This window comes from Carex rostrata, chromosome 23 (genome assembly GCF_964058835.1).
Source record: "Carex rostrata chromosome 23, lpCarRost1.2, whole genome shotgun sequence".
In the NCBI taxonomy this organism is placed as follows: Eukaryota; Viridiplantae; Streptophyta; class Magnoliopsida; order Poales; family Cyperaceae; genus Carex; species Carex rostrata.
In genome coordinates, this window is record NC_135940.1 from 3,923,820 (window position 1) to 3,943,633 (window position 19,814).

The following is a 19,814-nucleotide window of genomic DNA, read 5'->3' on the forward strand; positions in this document are numbered from 1 at the left end:
CATAACCGGAAGCGTTCTGTAGTTGCCGTGCGCGGTGCTTTGCATTATCATAAATAGACCAGGTTCACAACGAAAACCCCACTGGCTGATGGGTTCGCCTCATTCGGTCTTATCCATTGTTCTAAATAGCGCGCTATAGCGTTTTTTGATCCTAAACACTACGCTATGGTATCAAAAAGCGCTATTTGAGCTACGGGCGCTATAGCGGTAATAGCGGTCCGCTATAGCGCATAGCGTGTAGCGCAAATAGCGCGCGCTATGTAACATGAGCTGTTTTTTTTTTTTTTTTTCAATTTATATGGGTTTTAAATAAAGGTTCAGATTGGATTTTAACCATGATTTTTTTTTTGCAATTGGCGTACTAAGTTTTATAGTGAATTATTAATTATTAAATGAGAGATCTATCAAACGAAATCAAATAAGGAAGCTACAGCGCGCTATGCAACATGTGCTGTTTTTTTTTTCTTTTCAATTTATATGGGCTTTAAATAAAGGCTCAGATTGAATATATTAAGATATTTCTTGAAGTAACAAAATGATACTTACTATATGGTAGTTTGAATATTTTGAATAGATTAAGATAATTAATTATGCCATGATGTCTAGGTTATTTTGAAATTTAAATAGAAAAAAGATAGATTATGTCATAATGCTGAATATATTTTGAATAGAAAAAGATCGATAGTTTATGATATTAGTATTACTGTGGATATTTTGAGTCACAATTTGGACTTTGTATTGGTTCAATATGAATATTATAATTTTTTAATCAATTTGATGTTATTTATTGTTATATGAGACTTAGATAATGTTGATATTTAGTACAAATATATGATATAATTTTTATAAAAATAAAAAAACGCTATGCGGCATAGCTTTCGTTATAGCGACGCTATTCGCTATAGCTTTTTTTTTTGGCTTCCCGCTATAACGCGATAAACGCTATTTAGAACCTTGATCTTATCATCGGTTATATTATATATGTTTAAAAAACGCCGGGTGCTGCAAAGTACTTCCCATTTATTATGGTGACTAGCGCTGGCAGCTGGGCCAGGTCACGTGATTTCCATGGTTGCCACTTGGGTCTTCCCCAAAGTATCCAGAATTCCAGACCGGAGTGTCGATTAGAGTCACTGCCGGGGTCCATTTGCCGAATCTGATAAATCTCACGCATTTGTTTGCACCGTGATTCATGCTTGCATCCATCTAGAGATTGTTTGAGGGATCATTTTCTTAGCTAGGTACCCTTTGAATTCGTATCCTCTGAGATATCTCAAACTTTGCGTGACTTTATGAAAAATCTCAATCGTTTAAATACGTTATGCGTGAATCTCAGAGCACACATAATACTGACCCCCTACATCACGCCGAATAGGCACCGAACACGTCGGTCGCTCAAAAGTTGAGATATCTCAGAGGATACACACTCGGTACCCTTCTGGGACTGTTATGCAACGAAATTTTTTATGGGAATGAACATTTTTAAAAGTAAGAATGGAAATTTTAACTTATGAATGAGTAGAACTAGGGTATTCTTAAACTCACCAAAGTGTTTGGTGAGCTTAACTTCAAAATGCATCAAATCAGTTTCAAATGATAAATCCGAACCGTTGGAACCCGTCTACCTTATGAGTGATGCATCTACATGTGAAAATTTTAAACATTCGAATTAATTTAGTATAAAGTCAATCGGTCAAAATTAGAAGGTTAATAAATTAATTTTAGTGCATTCATTGTTTGAACGTTTTTTGACCGCTTGACTTTATACTAAATTAATTTGAATGTTTAAAATTTTTAAATGTAGATGCATCACTCGTAAGGTAGGCGGGTTCCAACGGTTCAGATTTATCATTTGAAACCGATTTGATAGATTTTAGAGTTAAGCTCACCAAACACTTTGGACTTTGGTGAGCTTAAGAACACCCTAGTTCTACTCAATTTCATATATATATATATATATATATATATATGAGGAGGGATAGAGGTTTGCTAAACCCCTAACGGGTGGAGCCCGTTTTGCCCGGCCCGTACCCGTTACCCGTGGTACCCGTACCCGTTGCCCGGGTACAAACGGGTAGACGGGTAGACGGGTACGGGTAATAAACGGACCGGACACCCCTATTTTGAAATAAACCCATTGTACCCGTACCCGTCTACCCGCCAACCCGTACCCGCCTACCCGTACCCCTATACCCGCCTACCCGTACCCGTACCCCTTTACCCGTACCCGTATCCCTTTACCCGGTTGCCCGTACCCGTTACCCGTTACCCGTACCCGTTATCCGTTACCCGTACCCGATCCGTACCGCAAAATTCAAATTTTTTTGAATTTTCCGCCGGTTCAAGACGGGGCCCGGGCCAGGTCAAATCAAACCCGGCCGGACCCACCCGGGTCACCTCAACCGGTGGTTTTTTTTTTTTTTTTTTTTTTTTTTTTTTTTTTAATTTCAAATTTTATTCCCTCTCCAATTTTTTTCTTTAAATACACCCCTCTAATCCTCTTCCTCTCCACACTCAAATTTTCAATCTCTCAAACTCAATCTCAAATTCTCATTTTTCATTATTCTAAATTTTTAAATTTATTGTTTGAAAAACATATGGTTGTAATTTAATTCATTTTACAAATACGCAAACGGAATTAGAGGTTCGCTAAACCCGTGACGAAATTACGAAGGTATCGAAATTACAAAGTTGTGCACCTCCCGCAAGATTTCTCCGCGAAATTTAAAGGTTAGATTTATTTTATGTTAGATTAATTTATTTTTGTAGAGTAATTTAAAATTTCATATTAGATTAATTAATTTTTGTAGAGTAATTTATTGTTGTAGATAAATGTATAATTTAAATTGAATGTTAGATTTAGTTTATGTTAGATTTGTTACATTTATTTAATTTATGTTAGATTTGTTAGATTTATTGAATGTTACATTTATTTAATTTATGTTAGATTTATTAGATGTGATTATGTGAACTTGTGAAATAATTAGATTTATTTTGAATATGTTAGATTTTATTTTTGAAATTCGGATTTATTTTTAATAGGTTAAAAAAATATGTTAGATTCATTTTTGTGAATATGTGAAATATTTTGAATATGTTAGATTTATTTTATGTTAGATTAATTGATTTTTGTAGAGTAATTTAAAATTTCATATTAGATTTATTGTTGTAGATAAATGTATAATTTAAATTGAATGTTAGATTTACTTTATGTTAGATTTGTTACATTTATTTAATTTATGTTAGATTTATTAGATGTGATTATGTGAACTTGTGAAATAATTAGATTTATTTTGAATATGTTAGATTTTATTTTTGAAATTCGGATTTATTTTTTATAGGTTAAAAAAATATGTTAGATTCATTTTTGTGAATATGTGAAATATTTTGAATATGTTAGATTTATTTTTGAAAATGATAGATTTATTTTGAATAAGTTATATTTTTTGAATATGTTAAGTAATTGTATTTATTTTTGAATATGTTAGATTTTTTTTAAAATAGATTAGATTTTATTTTTGTTTTTTCAAATTCTTTTTTTTTCTGTTTTTTCCGGATTTTTTAATTTTATTTTTTTCTGTTTTTTTTAAAAGAAGTTGTATTTGAAATTCATTATATAACTAGGTTAGATTTATTTGTTGAATATGGTAAGTAATTGTATTTATTTTTGAATATGTTATATTTATTTTTAAATAGATTATATTTTTTTTCTGTTTTTTCCAGATTTTTTTAATTTTATTTTTTTCTGTTTTTTTTTAAAATAAGTTGTATTTGAAATTCATTTTATAACTAGGTTAGATTTATTTGTTGAATATGGTAAGTAATTGTATTTATTTTTGAATATGTTATATTTATTTTTAAATAGATTATATTTTTTTCTGTTTTTTTTTCTGTTTTTTCCAGATTTTTTTAATTTTATTTTTTTCTGTTTTTTTTTAAAATAAGTTGTATTTGAAATTCATTTTATAACTAGGTTAGATTTATTTGTTGAATATGGTAAGTAATTGTATTTATTTTTGAATATGTTATATTTATTTTTAAATAGTATATTTTTTTCTGTTTTTTCCGGATTTTTTTAATTTTATTTTTTTCTGTTTTTTTTTAAAAGAAGTTGTATTTGAAATTCATTATATAACTAGGTTAGATTTATTTGTTGAATACTTGAATATGGTAAGTAATTGTATTTATTTTTGAATATGTTATATTTATTTTTAAATAGTATATTTTTTTCTGTTTTTTCCAGATTTTTTTAATTTTATTTTTTTCGGTTTTTTTTTAAAAGAAATTGTATTTGAAATTCATTATATAACTAGGTTAGATTTATTTGTTGAATATGGTAAGTAATTGTATTTATTTTTGAATATGTTATATTTATTTTTAAATAGATTATATTTTTTTTCTGTTTTTTTTAAAAGAAGTTGTATTTGAAATTCATTATATAACTAGGTTAGATTTATTTGTTGAATATGGTAAGTAATTGTATTTATTTTTGAATATGTTATATTTATTTTTAAATAGATTATATTTTTTTTCTGTTTTTTTTTAAATAAGTTGTATTTGAAATTCATTATATAACTAGGTTAGATTTATTTGTTGAATATGGTAAGTAATAAACCTTATTTTTGTGAATAGGTTTACATTTTTTAAAAATGTCATCTCATCGTGATTCGGTGCAAGAAGATATCGCGAGAATGTCGGCCGATATTTTTGGTCCCGAAATACCAACTACAAATTATCCACAAGATTATCCACAAGGACCACAACCTTATTTTGATAGTTCCTCTCAAATGCCGCCACCTAATTATCCACAACCTCCCCAAAATTATCAAAGAAGAGACCAAATGCTACAAACAAATTATCAACTCAACCCCCAAACGGGTGCACCGTATTATACTTCAAATGATCCAAACATATTCATTCCACAAGAATCACATCAACTACCACCACCGTATGCATATGGAGGCACTTCTTCTGTTGCATCGTCGAGTCAACTCAACCCCCCTATTTCAGGTACTCCTTCGACAAGTGTCACTGAAATTCAAGAAGAAACTCTCGCTCCTCCTCCGCCAATTGTCCCCCGCCCCCCACAACAACCAGCAGCAAAGAAGGCTAGAAGACCTCCCGAATACAACCAATATTGGTTTGAATGGTATGATGTGACCAAAGATGACGACGGTTACATGAAAACTCTTTATTGTAAGGTAGACCATTGCAAGAAACCTTATTTTGTTTATAAACAAGCTAGTGGTATGAGTAGCTTTAAAAGACATGTTGATGTGCATATTAGAAAGGGTGAAAACTATAACCCGAATACTACCGCGCAAATTCAAACTGAAATCACCCCGGATGGTACTTTAACCAACCCAAAATTTGATGAAAAAAGAATGCTTAGTGAATTGGCACGGTACATAACCCACAAAGAACAACCAATCAGTATGGGTGGTTGCACAGCCTTTGCCCGGTTGGTCATTCGGGGGTGTGCTCAACCAATGTACAAGAGGATGCATCATAGAAAGTTGGTTGGTGAAATAAAAAAACAGTTTACAACCATAAAAGATGACCTCAAAGGTACATTTGCATATCAATCCAATAAGGTCTCAATTACCTCCGATATATGGACTGCTGGTAAACATGGCCTTGGGTACTCTTGTATTACTGGGCATTGGATCGATGATCAGTGGATATTACAAAAGAGGATATTAAGTTTTCGAGTGTTAGATTCTCCGCACACCGCAAATGTAATTTTTAAATCTATTATTGAGGTTTTACAAGAGTATAACCTTAAGAGGGATATGGCTAACAAGGTTTTTTCTATATCTTTCGATAATGCTAGCAACAACATTGCTTCCATTGAAATTTTTAAACGGTCACTAAACCCGATTATGAATGGTGAAATGTTTCACCAAAAGTGTGCTTGTCATATACTTAACCTCGTCGTGAAGGCGGGACTTAAAACAGAAGCCATAAAATTATTGATAATTAAATTTAAGGATGCCCTCAACCACATTGTTTCAAACCATGAAAGAAGACAAGAGTTTGCGAAGTTGTGCGTAACCTATCGAGTAAGCAAGTTGAAAGTACCTTGGGATATAGATACCCGTTGGAACTCAACTTATAGGATGTTGAACCGATGCCTTCCTTACAAAGCTGTCATAGGGGAGTTTTTGAGGGGATCCACCCCTGAGGGAATGCAATTGGAACCCACCGGCAGGGAATGGGACCAACTAGAAAGGCTTTCAGCATTTCTAGGAACCTTTTTTGAAGCAACCGTCAAACTATCCTGCTCGTATTCACCGACGGCATTTGAGTTGTTGGGGCAAATCTATCAAATTTCCAAGATTTATCGTAATTTGGAACAAGCAGAAACTCACGATAAATCTCTCACACCGATTGTAGAGGCCATGAAACTAAAATTTCTAAAATATTGGGAAGATGTACCCCTCTTGGCCATTATTGCAAGTTGCCTCAACCCGGCATACAAGAAATATTACACGATAAAAATGGTTGAAGCGTACAAAGATAATCTACATTTAGTCGCAACCGGGGTCGAGGCATACGTGGATGCGAAGTTCGCTGAGATGTTTAACATATACAACTCAAGAATTAGTGGCAACCAGAACCCCTCTTCGTCCCGGGCTGGTCCTAGGTATGAATAAATATACATTATGCTTTTAATCTTTATTATTTATAATATCTACATTATTTGTCCACTAATTTTTTTTTATTTTTTAATAGTTCCACTTTCAGGAGCACTAGCAGTAGTGGATTGTTAGCAGATTTTCAATCAGATGGCGAACCGCACGCATCCACAAACGAGTTAGTGAGCTATTTGAATATGCGCAACGAAAATGAAAACGTTGACATCATGACGTGGTGGAAGAGGAATCAAAGGTCTTATCCAACACTGGCGATGATGGCCCGCGACGTCTTTGCCGTACCCGTGTCAACCGTCCCTTCAGAAAGTTGTTTTAGTTCGGCGAACAGGATCCTCTCCGACAAACGCAGTAAATTGGGTCCACATGTTTTTGAAAGACTTGTGTGCTTGAAAGATTGGATTAATGCTGACGAGCGCAACCAACATCAAGCTCAAGAATCATCTTCTGCAGCTGATACTGAAGAAAGCGTTACCGAGCCTCAGCCTCAACCTAATTCAGATTCAGACGGTGCGGAAGAAAACGAACAATGGTATATGAATCCAAACTACTAGATAGGTAGTGTCGGTATAATTTTCTAACCTCTTTTAATATTTATGGTTATTTTAAAAATTATAATTTCTAAACATTTCAATTAGTTTTTAAATTATTCATTTTAAAGAACAATTACTAACAAAAAAAAAAGTTAGAACTCCGCCTATGTTATTTTACATAGCCGGTCCCAAGCCCGGAATAAAGGAGGAGGGTAACTTTTATTTTTTAATCTATTGTTTTCAAATTATTCATAATTATTTTTAATGTAATAAATTAATTTAAGATATTATTATTTATATTTTATTGTTTTAATTATAATGAGAATTTGAAAATAAAATAAAATGACTTGCTTAAAGAAATAAATAAATAGATTTGTACTTAGCCGTATAAATATACAAATTTTCGTACGAATAATTTTTATATATAAGGTACAAATTTTATTCATTTATAAATTATAAAGACGCGAGTTGATAATTTCATGTATATATATACTCTATTTGATATCGAACTATTCATATTATAAAAATTGAATTATAAACACGTAATAATATTTATACGACACTGTAAAAAAAACAGAAAAAAAATATTTAAACAAAACAGAAAAAAAAAACAGAAACAAAGACAGAAAAAAAAAAAACGGAAAAACAAAACAGAAAAAAAAAAAAAAAAAAAAAAAAAAAAAACTGACAAAAAAAACAGACAAAAACCGGAAAGAAAAACAGAAAAAAAAAACGGAAAAAAAAACGGAAAGAAAAACAGAAAAAAAAAGGAAAAAACAGAAAAAAAAAAAAAAAAAAACCGGGCGGACCGGACCCGTACCCGGATACCCGGACCCGTACCCGCGGTACCCGTACCCGTCAACCCGCAACGGGTACGGGTAATAAACGGACCGGATATATGTTTTGGGAGTTTTACCCGTCTACCCGTTACGGGTTTTACCCGTACCCGTTGTACCCCTTTACCCGTCCTACCCGTTACCCGTAACGGGTTACCCGGAACGGGTCACGGGTAACCCGTTAGCAATTGACTAAGGAGGGATCAAGTTACAACACTTGAAAGTTACAACAAAGTTACAACATCATTTTTTTTCATTTTCAAAGTCCAAATCGTCGATCCAAACCGTTAGATATTCAATCTATATTAAAATGTGCTTACAGACCAAATTTTACATTTTTTGAAAAAAAATTTCTATTTATTAAGATGGGTACAAAATTGCTGTTTTTTAATGGTGCAGAATTTTAATAAAAACAGCGATTTTGTACCCATCTTAATAAATAGCAAAAAAATTTCAAAAAATGTAAAATTTGGTCTGTAAGCACATTTTAATATAGATTGAATATCTAACGGTTTGGATCGACGATTTGGACTTTGAAAATGAAAAAAAATGATGTTGTAACTTTGTTGTAACTTTCAAGTGTTGTAACTTGATCCCTCCTCTCTCTATATATATATATATAGAGTTAGGCTGGGTTGCTATGGATAGCATAGTGGCCTCTATGCTACGGCTCAATATTCGAGTTTTCAAAATCCAAACGGTCGATCTGAACCGTTCATCTTATTCTCCATATTAATATCTGCTTGGAGACCAAATTTTATAATTTTCTGAATTTTTTTACTATTTATTAAGCCACTTTGAAAATCGCTAATCCAACGGTTTTACTGTTTTGTGCAGCCACCGTTGGATCAACAATTTTGTAAAATACTTAATAAATAGTAAATAAATTCAGAAAAATGTAAAATTTGGTCTCCAAGCAGATATTAATATAGAGAATAAGATGAACGGTTCGGATCGACCGTTTGGATTTTGAAAACTCGAATATTGAGCCGTAGCATAGAGACCACTATGCTATCCATAGCACCCCAGCCTAACTCTATATATATATATATATATATATATATATTATATAGGAGGAGGGTTCAAATGCACCCTATCTTTCAAATCTTTTTTTCTCTGTTTTCAAAGTCCGAATAGTCAATCCGAACCATTAGATGCGATCTATATATTAAGATGTGCTTGGAGACCAAATTTTACATTTTTTGGAATTTTTTTATTATTTATTAAGCCACTTTGAAAATCGCTGATTTTACATTTTCTGGACCATTGAATCAGCGATTTTTCAAAGTGACTTAATAAATAGTAAAAAATTCCAAAAAATGTAAAATTTAGTCTCCAAGCACATCTTAATATATAGATCGCATCTAACAGTTCGGATTGACTATTCGGACTTTAAAAACAGAGAAAAAAGGATAGGGTGCATTTGGATGCACAAAAATTTGGGTGCATTTGAACCCTCCTCATTATATAGATATCACATACATATATCACATATATAACAATTATTGTAAGTAAAATATTAAACTAAACATTAGAGAAGTAAAAGTAAAGACTTTGTGAGCTCTAGCTTTTGAAAGAAAAAAAAAAAAAAGTTGAAGGTGGTGGTTATTTTCCCACAAGCAACAACATAACAAATAGGAAAAAAGCCTTTGAGATTTTGAGATTAGGTATTTTAATTATGCTTCTGAACATTATATTGGTAATGTTACCTATATAATCAGTTTTAGTAAGAATTTCCAATGGAAATGTTGTTGCCGAACAGGCCCCTATCTGCATCTTTCGAACTTCTTCTAAATTTTATAGCTGCTAAAGAAGACTGGTCTCAATTTTATAAAGGTCGGCGATTAAAAATTAAACATAAAAGCAAAGTAACTGGATGGATAAATAACTTTCGTCGATAAATTAAAAAGGTAAAAAAAAAAAAAATCTAAGATTATTTTTGATTTAGAACTTGTGAAAATAGAGATTTGGATCAGGTACGTTTGGATGGTGCAAGGATTAATGCAAGAATAGTAATTTTTGGGTTAGTGATTGAGAATAGTGCTAACTTAAGGGATTCAAGAATAGCACTAACTTTGACTATTCCAGATTAGTAGAAATATTGTTTGGATTGTATGTTAGGAATAGCACTAATTTTTAATTGATATCGCTAACCCCGTTTCTTCTATTTTTCGCTAACCCATGGTTTTGACGGAATAGCAGAATAGAGCTTTTCCTCCGCTATTCTTATTTCCTATATGTCGTTTGAATGACAAGGTTCTAGGAATAGCTCCGCTATTCTGAAAATAGCTCTATTCTTACCGCAACCAAACACACCACCAGGCCAAGTAGTACTAGTTATAGAGCTAGTTCACACAAAACCAAATACTGGTATTAGAAATTTAGAATCCAGCTAACCATGGATAAGGATTTCATGTCATAATTACAATGAAGAAAAAAAATATATATTTATTCCATTTGAAAAGTTCACGGTATATTGAACACGTACAAAAAGAAAAAGAAAAAAAGATCAGGATATATATATATATATATATTTTCATTGTTCGGTCCGGTCTTCATAATTACGAAATAAATAATTCAAAAAATATTACATGCATCTAAACTAAAAAAAACTACATACACAAAAACTATGCATCTACATAAACCATGCAAATAAAAAATTCATTCAACAATTAATACATGTATCTACACTAAAAAAAAACTACATGCAAATAAACCATGCATCTACATAATTACGAAATAAATAATTCAAAAAATACCACATGTACCATCTATACTAAAAAAAAATACATGCACATAAACCATGCATCTAGATACAACATGCAAATAAATAAATCATTTAACAATTACTACATGCATACTAAAAAAACTACATACAAATAAATTACTACATAAACTATTTTTTAATACTACAATTACAACATAAACCATTTATACTACTAAAAAAATACACATAAACTATTTATACTACAAAAAGAAAAAATTATACATAAACCATTTATTTATACTACAATTACTACATAAACCATTTATTCTAATCATTTATTCATAATTGCGGATATTTATATTAAAAAAAATTCGTCAAACTAATAATTATTGAAAACCGGACCGAACCGTCAAAAAAAAAATGAAGACCGGACCGTCCGCACAGTCTGGAGTAAATTTTGTGTAGACCGTGCGGACCACTCGGTCTGGAGAAAAAGCAGGAGAAAATAAGAAAAAAAAATAGGGATCTCATGCGGCAGAAATTGTGCAGCAATTACAAAGAATTGAGAAAACCAAAAAAAAAAAAAAGGTTCAGACCGTGGGGTTCTCACGGTCTGGGGAGAAGGCAATTGTGAGACCGTGAGAACCCCACGGTCCTTATGGTTTTTCAAAAAAAAAAAAAATATCATATTGGTTCTGTAAAATTCATTTAATTATTTATGGTTTACAAAAAAAAATTGACTTTTCTGGCAAAAATTTAACGGATTACACTGATTCGTGGGACCATCCTGTATGTTTTCCACCTGTCAGTGTCATTGTTATTAGATTCGTCACCCATTTTAACACGGATTCCAACACTCCAATCTAGAACAAACTTTAATATATGCCTACGGACTTTTCTCTCAGAAAAAAAATAGAACAAACTTTAATATTGAACTACACCTGGCGTACATTATTCTATTTCACTGACAATTCAATTATGTAACAATTAATGAGCTTTGGATGCTTCACGGCAGTAGCAGCTCTTCAGCAAAGGAAAGAATTCCAGTACTATTAAACTAAACATTGGAGAAGTAAAAGTAAAGACTTTGTGACCCCGTTCGGCAACACATGGTGGATTAAATAATAATCCGTGCTAAGGAGGAGTTGTTCGGTAAGCTAAAGGAAGGGGCGAAGGATTAAGATAGCTAAAGAAAGCTAAAGGAAGGGGGGGAGGTGCCTTAAGGAACGGGCAGGGGATTAAGATCCGGACAAAAGGAGGCTAAATGAGATTGTCTTAATCCGCGCTAAGGAACCGGTGTTCGGCAAGATTAAGTGGCTAAGGAAGCTAAAGGAGGCTCATTTAGCCTTAAGGGGGCTTAAGGAGGCCCTAGCCGAACGGGGCCTGTGAGCTCCAGCTTTTGGCAAAAAAAAAAAAAAAAAGTCGGAGGTGGTAGTTATTTTCCCACGAGCAACAACATAACAAATAGAAAAAAGCCTTTGGGATTTTGAGAATAGGTATTTTAACCATACTCCTGAACATTATATTGGTAACGTTACCTATATAATCAGTTTTACTAAGAATTTTGAAGGGAAATGTTGTTGCCGAACAGGCCCCTATCTGCATCTTTCGAACTTCTTCTAAAATTTATAGCTGCTAAAGAAGACTGATCTCAATTTTATAAAGGTTGGCGATTAAAAATTAATCATAAAAGCAAAGTAACTGGATGGATAAATAACTTGCGTCGATAAATTAAAAGGTAAAAAAAAAAATAACATCTAAGATTATTTTTGATTTAGAACTTGTGAAAATAGAGATTTGGATAATCTACAAGTAATAGAGCTAGTTCACACATAAAACCAAATACTGGTATTAGAAATTTAGAATCCAGCTAACCATAGATAAGGATTTCATCTCATAATTACAATGAAGAAAAAAAAAATATATTTATTCCAATTGAAAAGTTCACAGTATATTGAACACGTACAAAAAGAAAAAGAAAAAAGATCAGGATAAACGAGGTGTATATTGGGGTAATATTTCATGCTCTGTACAAAATTAAAACCGAATAACTTGTTTCGGTTGGCTTCCTAATTTGCCAAGAGCCTTATCTAATGCAACCTTGAAATCACTGAACGAAGTCAGCTCCATCCTACAGTTCAAAATAAAATAAAATAATTATTTTTTCCTCATTTGAATTCCCAAGTATTTCAGAGTTACCATGTTAATTAATCCTTCAAGAAATTATAATTTGGACCATTGGTGTCATAAAATTTTAATCATAGACATGATGACATCAAATGAGTAATGTGTTGAATGACACACATCGCCAAAAAACATGACCATTCCTGCATTAATGCTAGCAAGTAATTCATCTACCATAATTAAGGACCAAAAATGCATAATTATAATCTCTGATCAATATGGGAACTTTGACTGTTCAGAGACCAAAACAGAGAGTGAGGCTATGGTACTATGCATAGCGTGGATTGGTCCGTACTACAGATCAATATTTCATTTATAAAGTCCAAATAGTTGATTTGAACCGTTCAACATGATTTTCATATGAAAATGTACTTGCAGACTAAATTTTACAATTTTAAGAATTATTTTACTATTTTTTTAGATAGGTAGAAAATCACTTGATCTAAAGATTCTAGACTATTCAAAAGTAGTGATTTTCTACCTATTTAAAAATAGTAAAAAATTCTAAAAGATATAAAGTTTGACCTACAAGTACATTTTCATATGGAGATCTTGTTTAATGGTTCAGATTGATTGTTTGGACTTTGAAAATAAAGATACTGATCCATAGTACGGACCAATATGTGCTATGCATAGTACCGTAGCCTCACTCCCAAAACAAATACTGCACTAAAAATAAAAAATTTGGTCCATACTCGTATTTGAGTTCGCCGGTTGCTACTAAGTCAAGAAGGTAATCTATCAAAGCTTTGCACTCATCTGCCTTATCTGACGCCATCCATTTTTGTAGCCAAAACCCTCTCAAGGAAAGATCCTAGAAAAAAAAATATTATTAATTTGTTCTTCAAGGCAAACTCAACTATTATCCCTGGAATTTTAAAAATATCAAGTATTTTAACCTGCAATGCCAAAATATGAAAACTCCCTTCTTACTCATGCTTGTATAAACACAATTATTTATTATTATTATTATTACTATTATTACTAATACCACACATTTTATGGACCCAATTCAAGAGAAAAGAAGGGCAGTGATAGAAAAGAAAAAGAAACCAGGGAATAAATATGTAATAGTTTTCCTTGTTTGGGATAGATATCTTGCAAATTTGTTGTTTTGCATGGGTTACACAAATGACTTTTGTTCCTTTTGAAGTTCTTGTTTCTCTTCGGTTTTATACGCAGAACTGATGATAATGTGACCCCTTTCACTTAAACTGCCACCAAAACCAAATTAAACAAACATTTGTCTTAGTTCCATACCAATCTGGTATCAATGCGACCACTTTTATGATCTTCAACAAGGTTAAGAGCAAATGGTTAAACTTAGAAGCTAACATATCCTATTTAAATTTATACTTGACAGAAAAATTGATCAAATCATATGAAATCAGACAACTAACCTTGAATATAAAAGATGAGGTGGATACAGTGATAGGTTTTTTGGACATCCCACCATATGTCACCATTGTTCCACCTTGTCTTAATTAAACAAAACAAAAAAAGCAAAAAGGAACGAGATTCATTTTAACATTTCCAAAAGATAAATAAGTGTACATTGCACAAATGCTTACTAGGAGTCATTAGTTTACTATTTTTGGAACTGATGTTTCGAAATTCCCATTTGCTTCTTAAAAATTAGAGGGGATTTTATGCATATCCCTCAAAAACCTCAAAATTACTTATTTACAAAATTATTAATATCATATTTACACATCTATATTTCAAAAACTCACAAATTTACCCAATTGATTGCCTTCTCTATTAAAATTTATTTAAAATTTATAAAGTACCCATTTTACCCTTTACTAAAAAGGAAAAAAATATGTAGCCCAATTAAGAGAAATGTTCAGCCTTCTAATTGACCGGTTGTGTGAGCAAATGATTCTGTTAAACCTCATACATGATTTTTGGGCCAAAATATTACAAGTTTTGAGGGACTGAAATGCAGACAGATAAACCATTGGGACCAAAATGGAAAATGAGCGGTACTTCATGAACCATGCTGTGTAATTTTACTTCATAAACAGAGAGTGAAGTAGGGTTATGATTACATATTTACCTCAAAAACTTGAGAACCAAAGCGGCAGCATTTCCTCCAACACAATTAAATCCCAATGCTGGTTCTGGTAAATCACCCTTGTAAAAATAGTTTATTTACCACATCAAAATAGAGCTAAAGCATTCTCAACAAATACACAGTAATATACAAAAAAATTATTCAAGCCAATCAAACAAAATAATAATCAAAAGGAGTATTTAAAGGAAGAGAGGCTAAATGCTATTATGCATAGTGCAGATTGGTCCGTACTATGGATTAATATCTTTATTTTCAAAGTTCAAACATTTAAACATTTTAAGTTAAACATGATCTCCATATGAAAATGAACTTTCAAACTAAATTATAAATTTATTTAGAATTTTTTATTTTTTTTTTTAGATAGATGAAAAATCACTATTTTTGAATGGTCTAGAATCTTTAGATCAAGTGATTTTCTACCTATCTAAAAAAAATAGTATAAATATTCTACAAAAATGTAAATTTGATCTACAAGTATATTTTTTTATGGAGATCATGTTGAACAGTTCATATCAACTATTTGGACTTTGAAAATGAAAATATTGATCCATAGTACGGACCAATATACGCTATGCATAGTACCATAGCCTCACTCTTTTTGAAGGAAAACAAAATTTGTAACAAATTGAGCAGAGTACTTAGCAGTACCAAAAACAATATAGGGAAAAAATTACCAGGAGGCCCTTGATGTTTTTAATTTCCAACTGGTTTTCGGTAAAAACCACATCTGCACCAAGCTTCTTTAGCTTCTCTTTAACCTCTGACGAACCGGGCCTACAACAGTTTGCCCAAGAAATCATTCAACTTTTTTGAACTTCGGCCAAGTCTAGCATATAAAAATCTTAAAACATAAAAGAAAATCATCAAAAGTAGAACCTATCTCGGATGATATTTATGCTTTGGAGACCTCGAGCTTTTGCTATTTGAATAATGCACTGGCCAACAATACTATTAGCACCATTCTGTACAATAGCATCACCTGGTTTTAAGTACACATTTAATATCTAATTACTATTTTGCTTTTCAGTCACCACAAAAAGTGAAATAAGATGGTTATGATGAGTGTGGCTATGATACTTTGCAAAGTGCACAATGACCCGTACTATGGATTCATATATTCGTTTTCAAAGTCCAAACAGTCAATCCGAACCATTCAACAAGATCTTCATATAAAAATATATTTTTTTAATTTTTTACTATTTTTTAAAATAAGTAGAAAATCACCTAATTTTAAAATTCTGGACCATCCAAAAGTAGTGATTTTCAACCTATCTAAAAAATAGTGAAAAAAAATTCTAAAAACGTAAAATTCGGACTTCAACTACATTTTCATATGGAGGTCATGTTGAGCGGTTAGGATCAACTGTTTGAACTTTGAATAACAAAGATATGAATCCATAGTACAGGCTGATCCACACTTTGTAAAGTACCATAGACTCGCTATGGTTATGGTTATGGTTATGGTTATGGTTATGGTTATATTGCAACAGTTGCAAAACAGAGAAGGTGGAATTACAATTTGATATTTGGAATTATAAAAGAAACACCTGAGTTTAGCTTGACAAAATCTTCAAGCATCCTGACTGCAGTAAGTGGATTTACAGTAACTGTAGCTGCATACTCCATTGGTATATCATTGCGCACTTTGTACCATTCACCTTCTTCTTTCACCACGTAATTTTGCCATGTCGCTGTATCAACATTACTGGTTTTTATTAATGTTTGCTTTTTGGTAACTCAAAAATTTCATCTCTCCATTTCAAGTCATACAGGGTTTGTGTATGGTAGTACATGGATAAAAAAATTCATATGATGAATGACCATATTGATGTTTGGCAGTACATTGTGTACCAGGCCTCACTAGGGCAGTATCATACATGTACTCAATGTAGCAATTCATCGAAATCATGCCAAAAACAACCTCGATTTGTCAAATTTGTATCGAACAAACTATTTTGTGTAAAAATATAATATAAGTACCTGAAGAAAGGGGAAAGGGAATGACCCAATCGCCCACAGAGAGACCCGTCACAGAAGATCCCAAGGTGTGAACTTCTCCAACTCCTTCATAACCTCCCACAGCAGGCACTTGTGGCCTCACTGGATATACACCTTCAACACCAATTAATTGTAATTAAATTAAATTGAATAGGGAAGATAAAGAACAGAATAGCATGAGCATTTATTTAAATAAACAAAATAAAACAACAAACCTTCGATTCGATTGATGTCGGAAGGATTGATTGGAGCTGCGAGCATTTTGACACACACATCATTTGGTTTTATTTCAACCGGAGGTAGCTCAACAATCCTGAGAGAGAGAGAGGTTAAAGATTTGAGGTTTGGTTTTATGGACAAAAAGATTAAGATTTTACTACAGCAAGAACACTTCATAGGATATATACGTCTCAAATGTAGACTAATTCTCCTCGCTTTTGGATTTAACTTTTAGCATTTTTTGAATTAGTTGCCTGAGAAGAGCTTCTTCTCAGTCACCAAAAGCCTAATTGAGATGATACCTCAATTTTTAGGGTGCGTGCGTGCGTAAGAGAGAGAGAGAAGCGACCTGGTGACTTGGTCGGGAGGACCATGGTGATCGTAGACGACGGCCGTAGAAGGTGGAGAGAGAGCGGTGGAAGAGGATACGCGGAAGGTGTTCGACGAAATGCGCGGGAGAGAGCGGGGGCCGGAGAAGGCGTTGTAGGTGGCTCGCCAGAGAATCCTCAGCGACGCCATTAGATCATTAAAAAAGTTGAAATTACAAGACCGAGCACTTCAGTTCTGATCTCTCTCTCCGTGGATGAAGAAGGGTCGAGAGTCGAGACTATAAGACCTCGAACTGGAAAGTGTTTTACACCTGACCGACTGGATCCCACTGTCAGTGATACTATGTACGAGGCGGTCCAACTCAAATCTAATTATGGGCTTTTCGGCCCGATTCCTTCAAAATCACTGGGCTATCTTCGGCTTGTAAAAGAAACTATAAATGGTTCATACACTAGCAATTAATTACAATCGGAGACGATTTAGAAATTAAACTGCAAAACCCTACTGCCGTTAAGCCCAGAAATATTAGAGCTCCATACAAAGCATAACAAACATACAATGCAAACTACGTATACCATCAACCTCAAAACTGGTACCTCTTATCACCCGGTACCAATTACCAAACCACCAGAGTCAGGATCCATGCACTTTAAACAAGTTAGATACAAGCAATTAAAATACTAAAACAAGCAAATGTATATATTTGAGAAAAGGAGAACAGAATGAAATTAACCATTTAATTAAATCCTAGCTTTTTTAATACTAAACCAACATATATATAGCTCTCCTCCAAAAAAATACATCGATCATACGCGTCGACAAGATTATTGTGCGCGTCATATCAACTGCATGTGCCCTTCAAACTGTGTGCGTATATCATCCTTCGCCAAAAACCGTGCATAAATCAACAAAAACAGACGAGCTAGCTAATGTACGTACACACATATACGTATATACATAATTCAAATACGTATATACATATATCTCTATCCGTGTATCTGTCTAATTTGTATATGCATGTCTTGTCTGTGTGTGTTTATATGTGTATATATAGCTTAGTAAATTGTATGGTGAGGCAATTTATGTATATACGCCTTATGACTGAATCTCCATCTCTTCCTACTTGCTAATCTTCTTTTTTTCTTTCTTTTTGCGCTTTTCCTTTCTTTTCTTTTTTTTTTTCTTTTTTAATCTTCTTTTGATTGGTATAGAATATCTAGATATGTAGAATGGTCTGTTATGAACTGAATGGGAAGTGTTAAAATACGGAGTACACGTTGGGGTCATTATATAGAGAATAACGATTAGTTATAAGCCCTGGAAGATGTTATAATTACGCTATTACTACGCATACAAGTTTTGAGGCATAATTTATATTTTTAGAAATATATTTTGTCGGAAAGAGAGAGAATTTTTATTATACATTAGAAGAAATTGAATCATTAATTTGATCCTTTTAAAGTTTTATGCATATCTCAATCCTTATTTATAATAAATGCATGATATGTATATAAATTTCCAACAAAACTGAATCAATAATTTGGTTCCTAAGAAATTACTAAATGAACCAAATCAATAATTTAGCTTCTTGTATGATACTGAAAAAATAAATCATTTTTTTTATCCTTTACAGATACTTTATATTTGTAAAAATATGGAGATAATGTTTTAGAAAAATAGTTAAAAATTCATCTAAAAAAGTAGTTAAAAATTTTAGAAAAATATATAAAATTTGAGTTTCAAGCACATTTTAATACAGAGATAATGTTGAACATTTTAAATAAACTATTTGGACTTTAAAACATAAAAATTTTAAGGCATGATTGAGGTAAAAAAACAAAAGGACATTTTAATCTTACTCTTTTGAAAAATATTTTACTACAAATTATTATTTTTGAAAAAAATTTAGAACTATCAAATTCTATCTAAAAAATAGTAGTTTGTTGGAGATAAATGCAAAGCAGTAGTTGTTGAGAATTGGAGCAATACTGCAGGCCATTTCCGGAAAAATTGAATACTGAGTTTTAAAGGGGTAAACGCGGACGTGGCATCAGATTCGCCACGTGATAATCCTAGAAATATGCGTGCGGGGCATCAAACAGGAAACATCCGAAAAATCCACTGAGTTTACTGAATCTAGTACATGCGATGCGTAACATTGCGTCATGGTTGATGGTGTTGCGTGTTTAGCCGTTTTTCAGCGGATGCAACGAAGCGAAGTAAAGGTATGGGCCCCATATATCATGGGATGACCGCCTGACCATCTGCTGTGGGCCC

The 19,814-nt window shown here is 32.5% G+C and overlaps 1 protein-coding gene across 1 annotated transcript; it reads right to left on the reverse strand.

Annotated features, from left to right (window-relative positions):
• Window positions 1-12,604: 12,604 nt before the first annotated feature.
• Window positions 12,605-17,831, reverse strand: LOC144574979 (Polyketide synthase, enoylreductase family protein). Its single transcript, XM_078325089.1, has 10 exons — window positions 17,557-17,831; window positions 17,204-17,301; window positions 16,971-17,102; window positions 16,538-16,681; window positions 15,867-15,969; window positions 15,665-15,764; window positions 14,973-15,049; window positions 14,314-14,392; window positions 13,609-13,727; window positions 12,605-12,860 (listed from the first exon to the last, which is right to left on the reverse strand). The coding sequence occupies exons 1-10, from the start codon at window positions 17,724-17,726 to the stop codon at window positions 12,767-12,769; spliced, it is 1,116 nt and encodes a 371-aa protein (XP_078181215.1). The 5' UTR covers window positions 17,727-17,831; the 3' UTR covers window positions 12,605-12,766.
• Window positions 17,832-19,814: the final 1,983 nt, after the last annotated feature.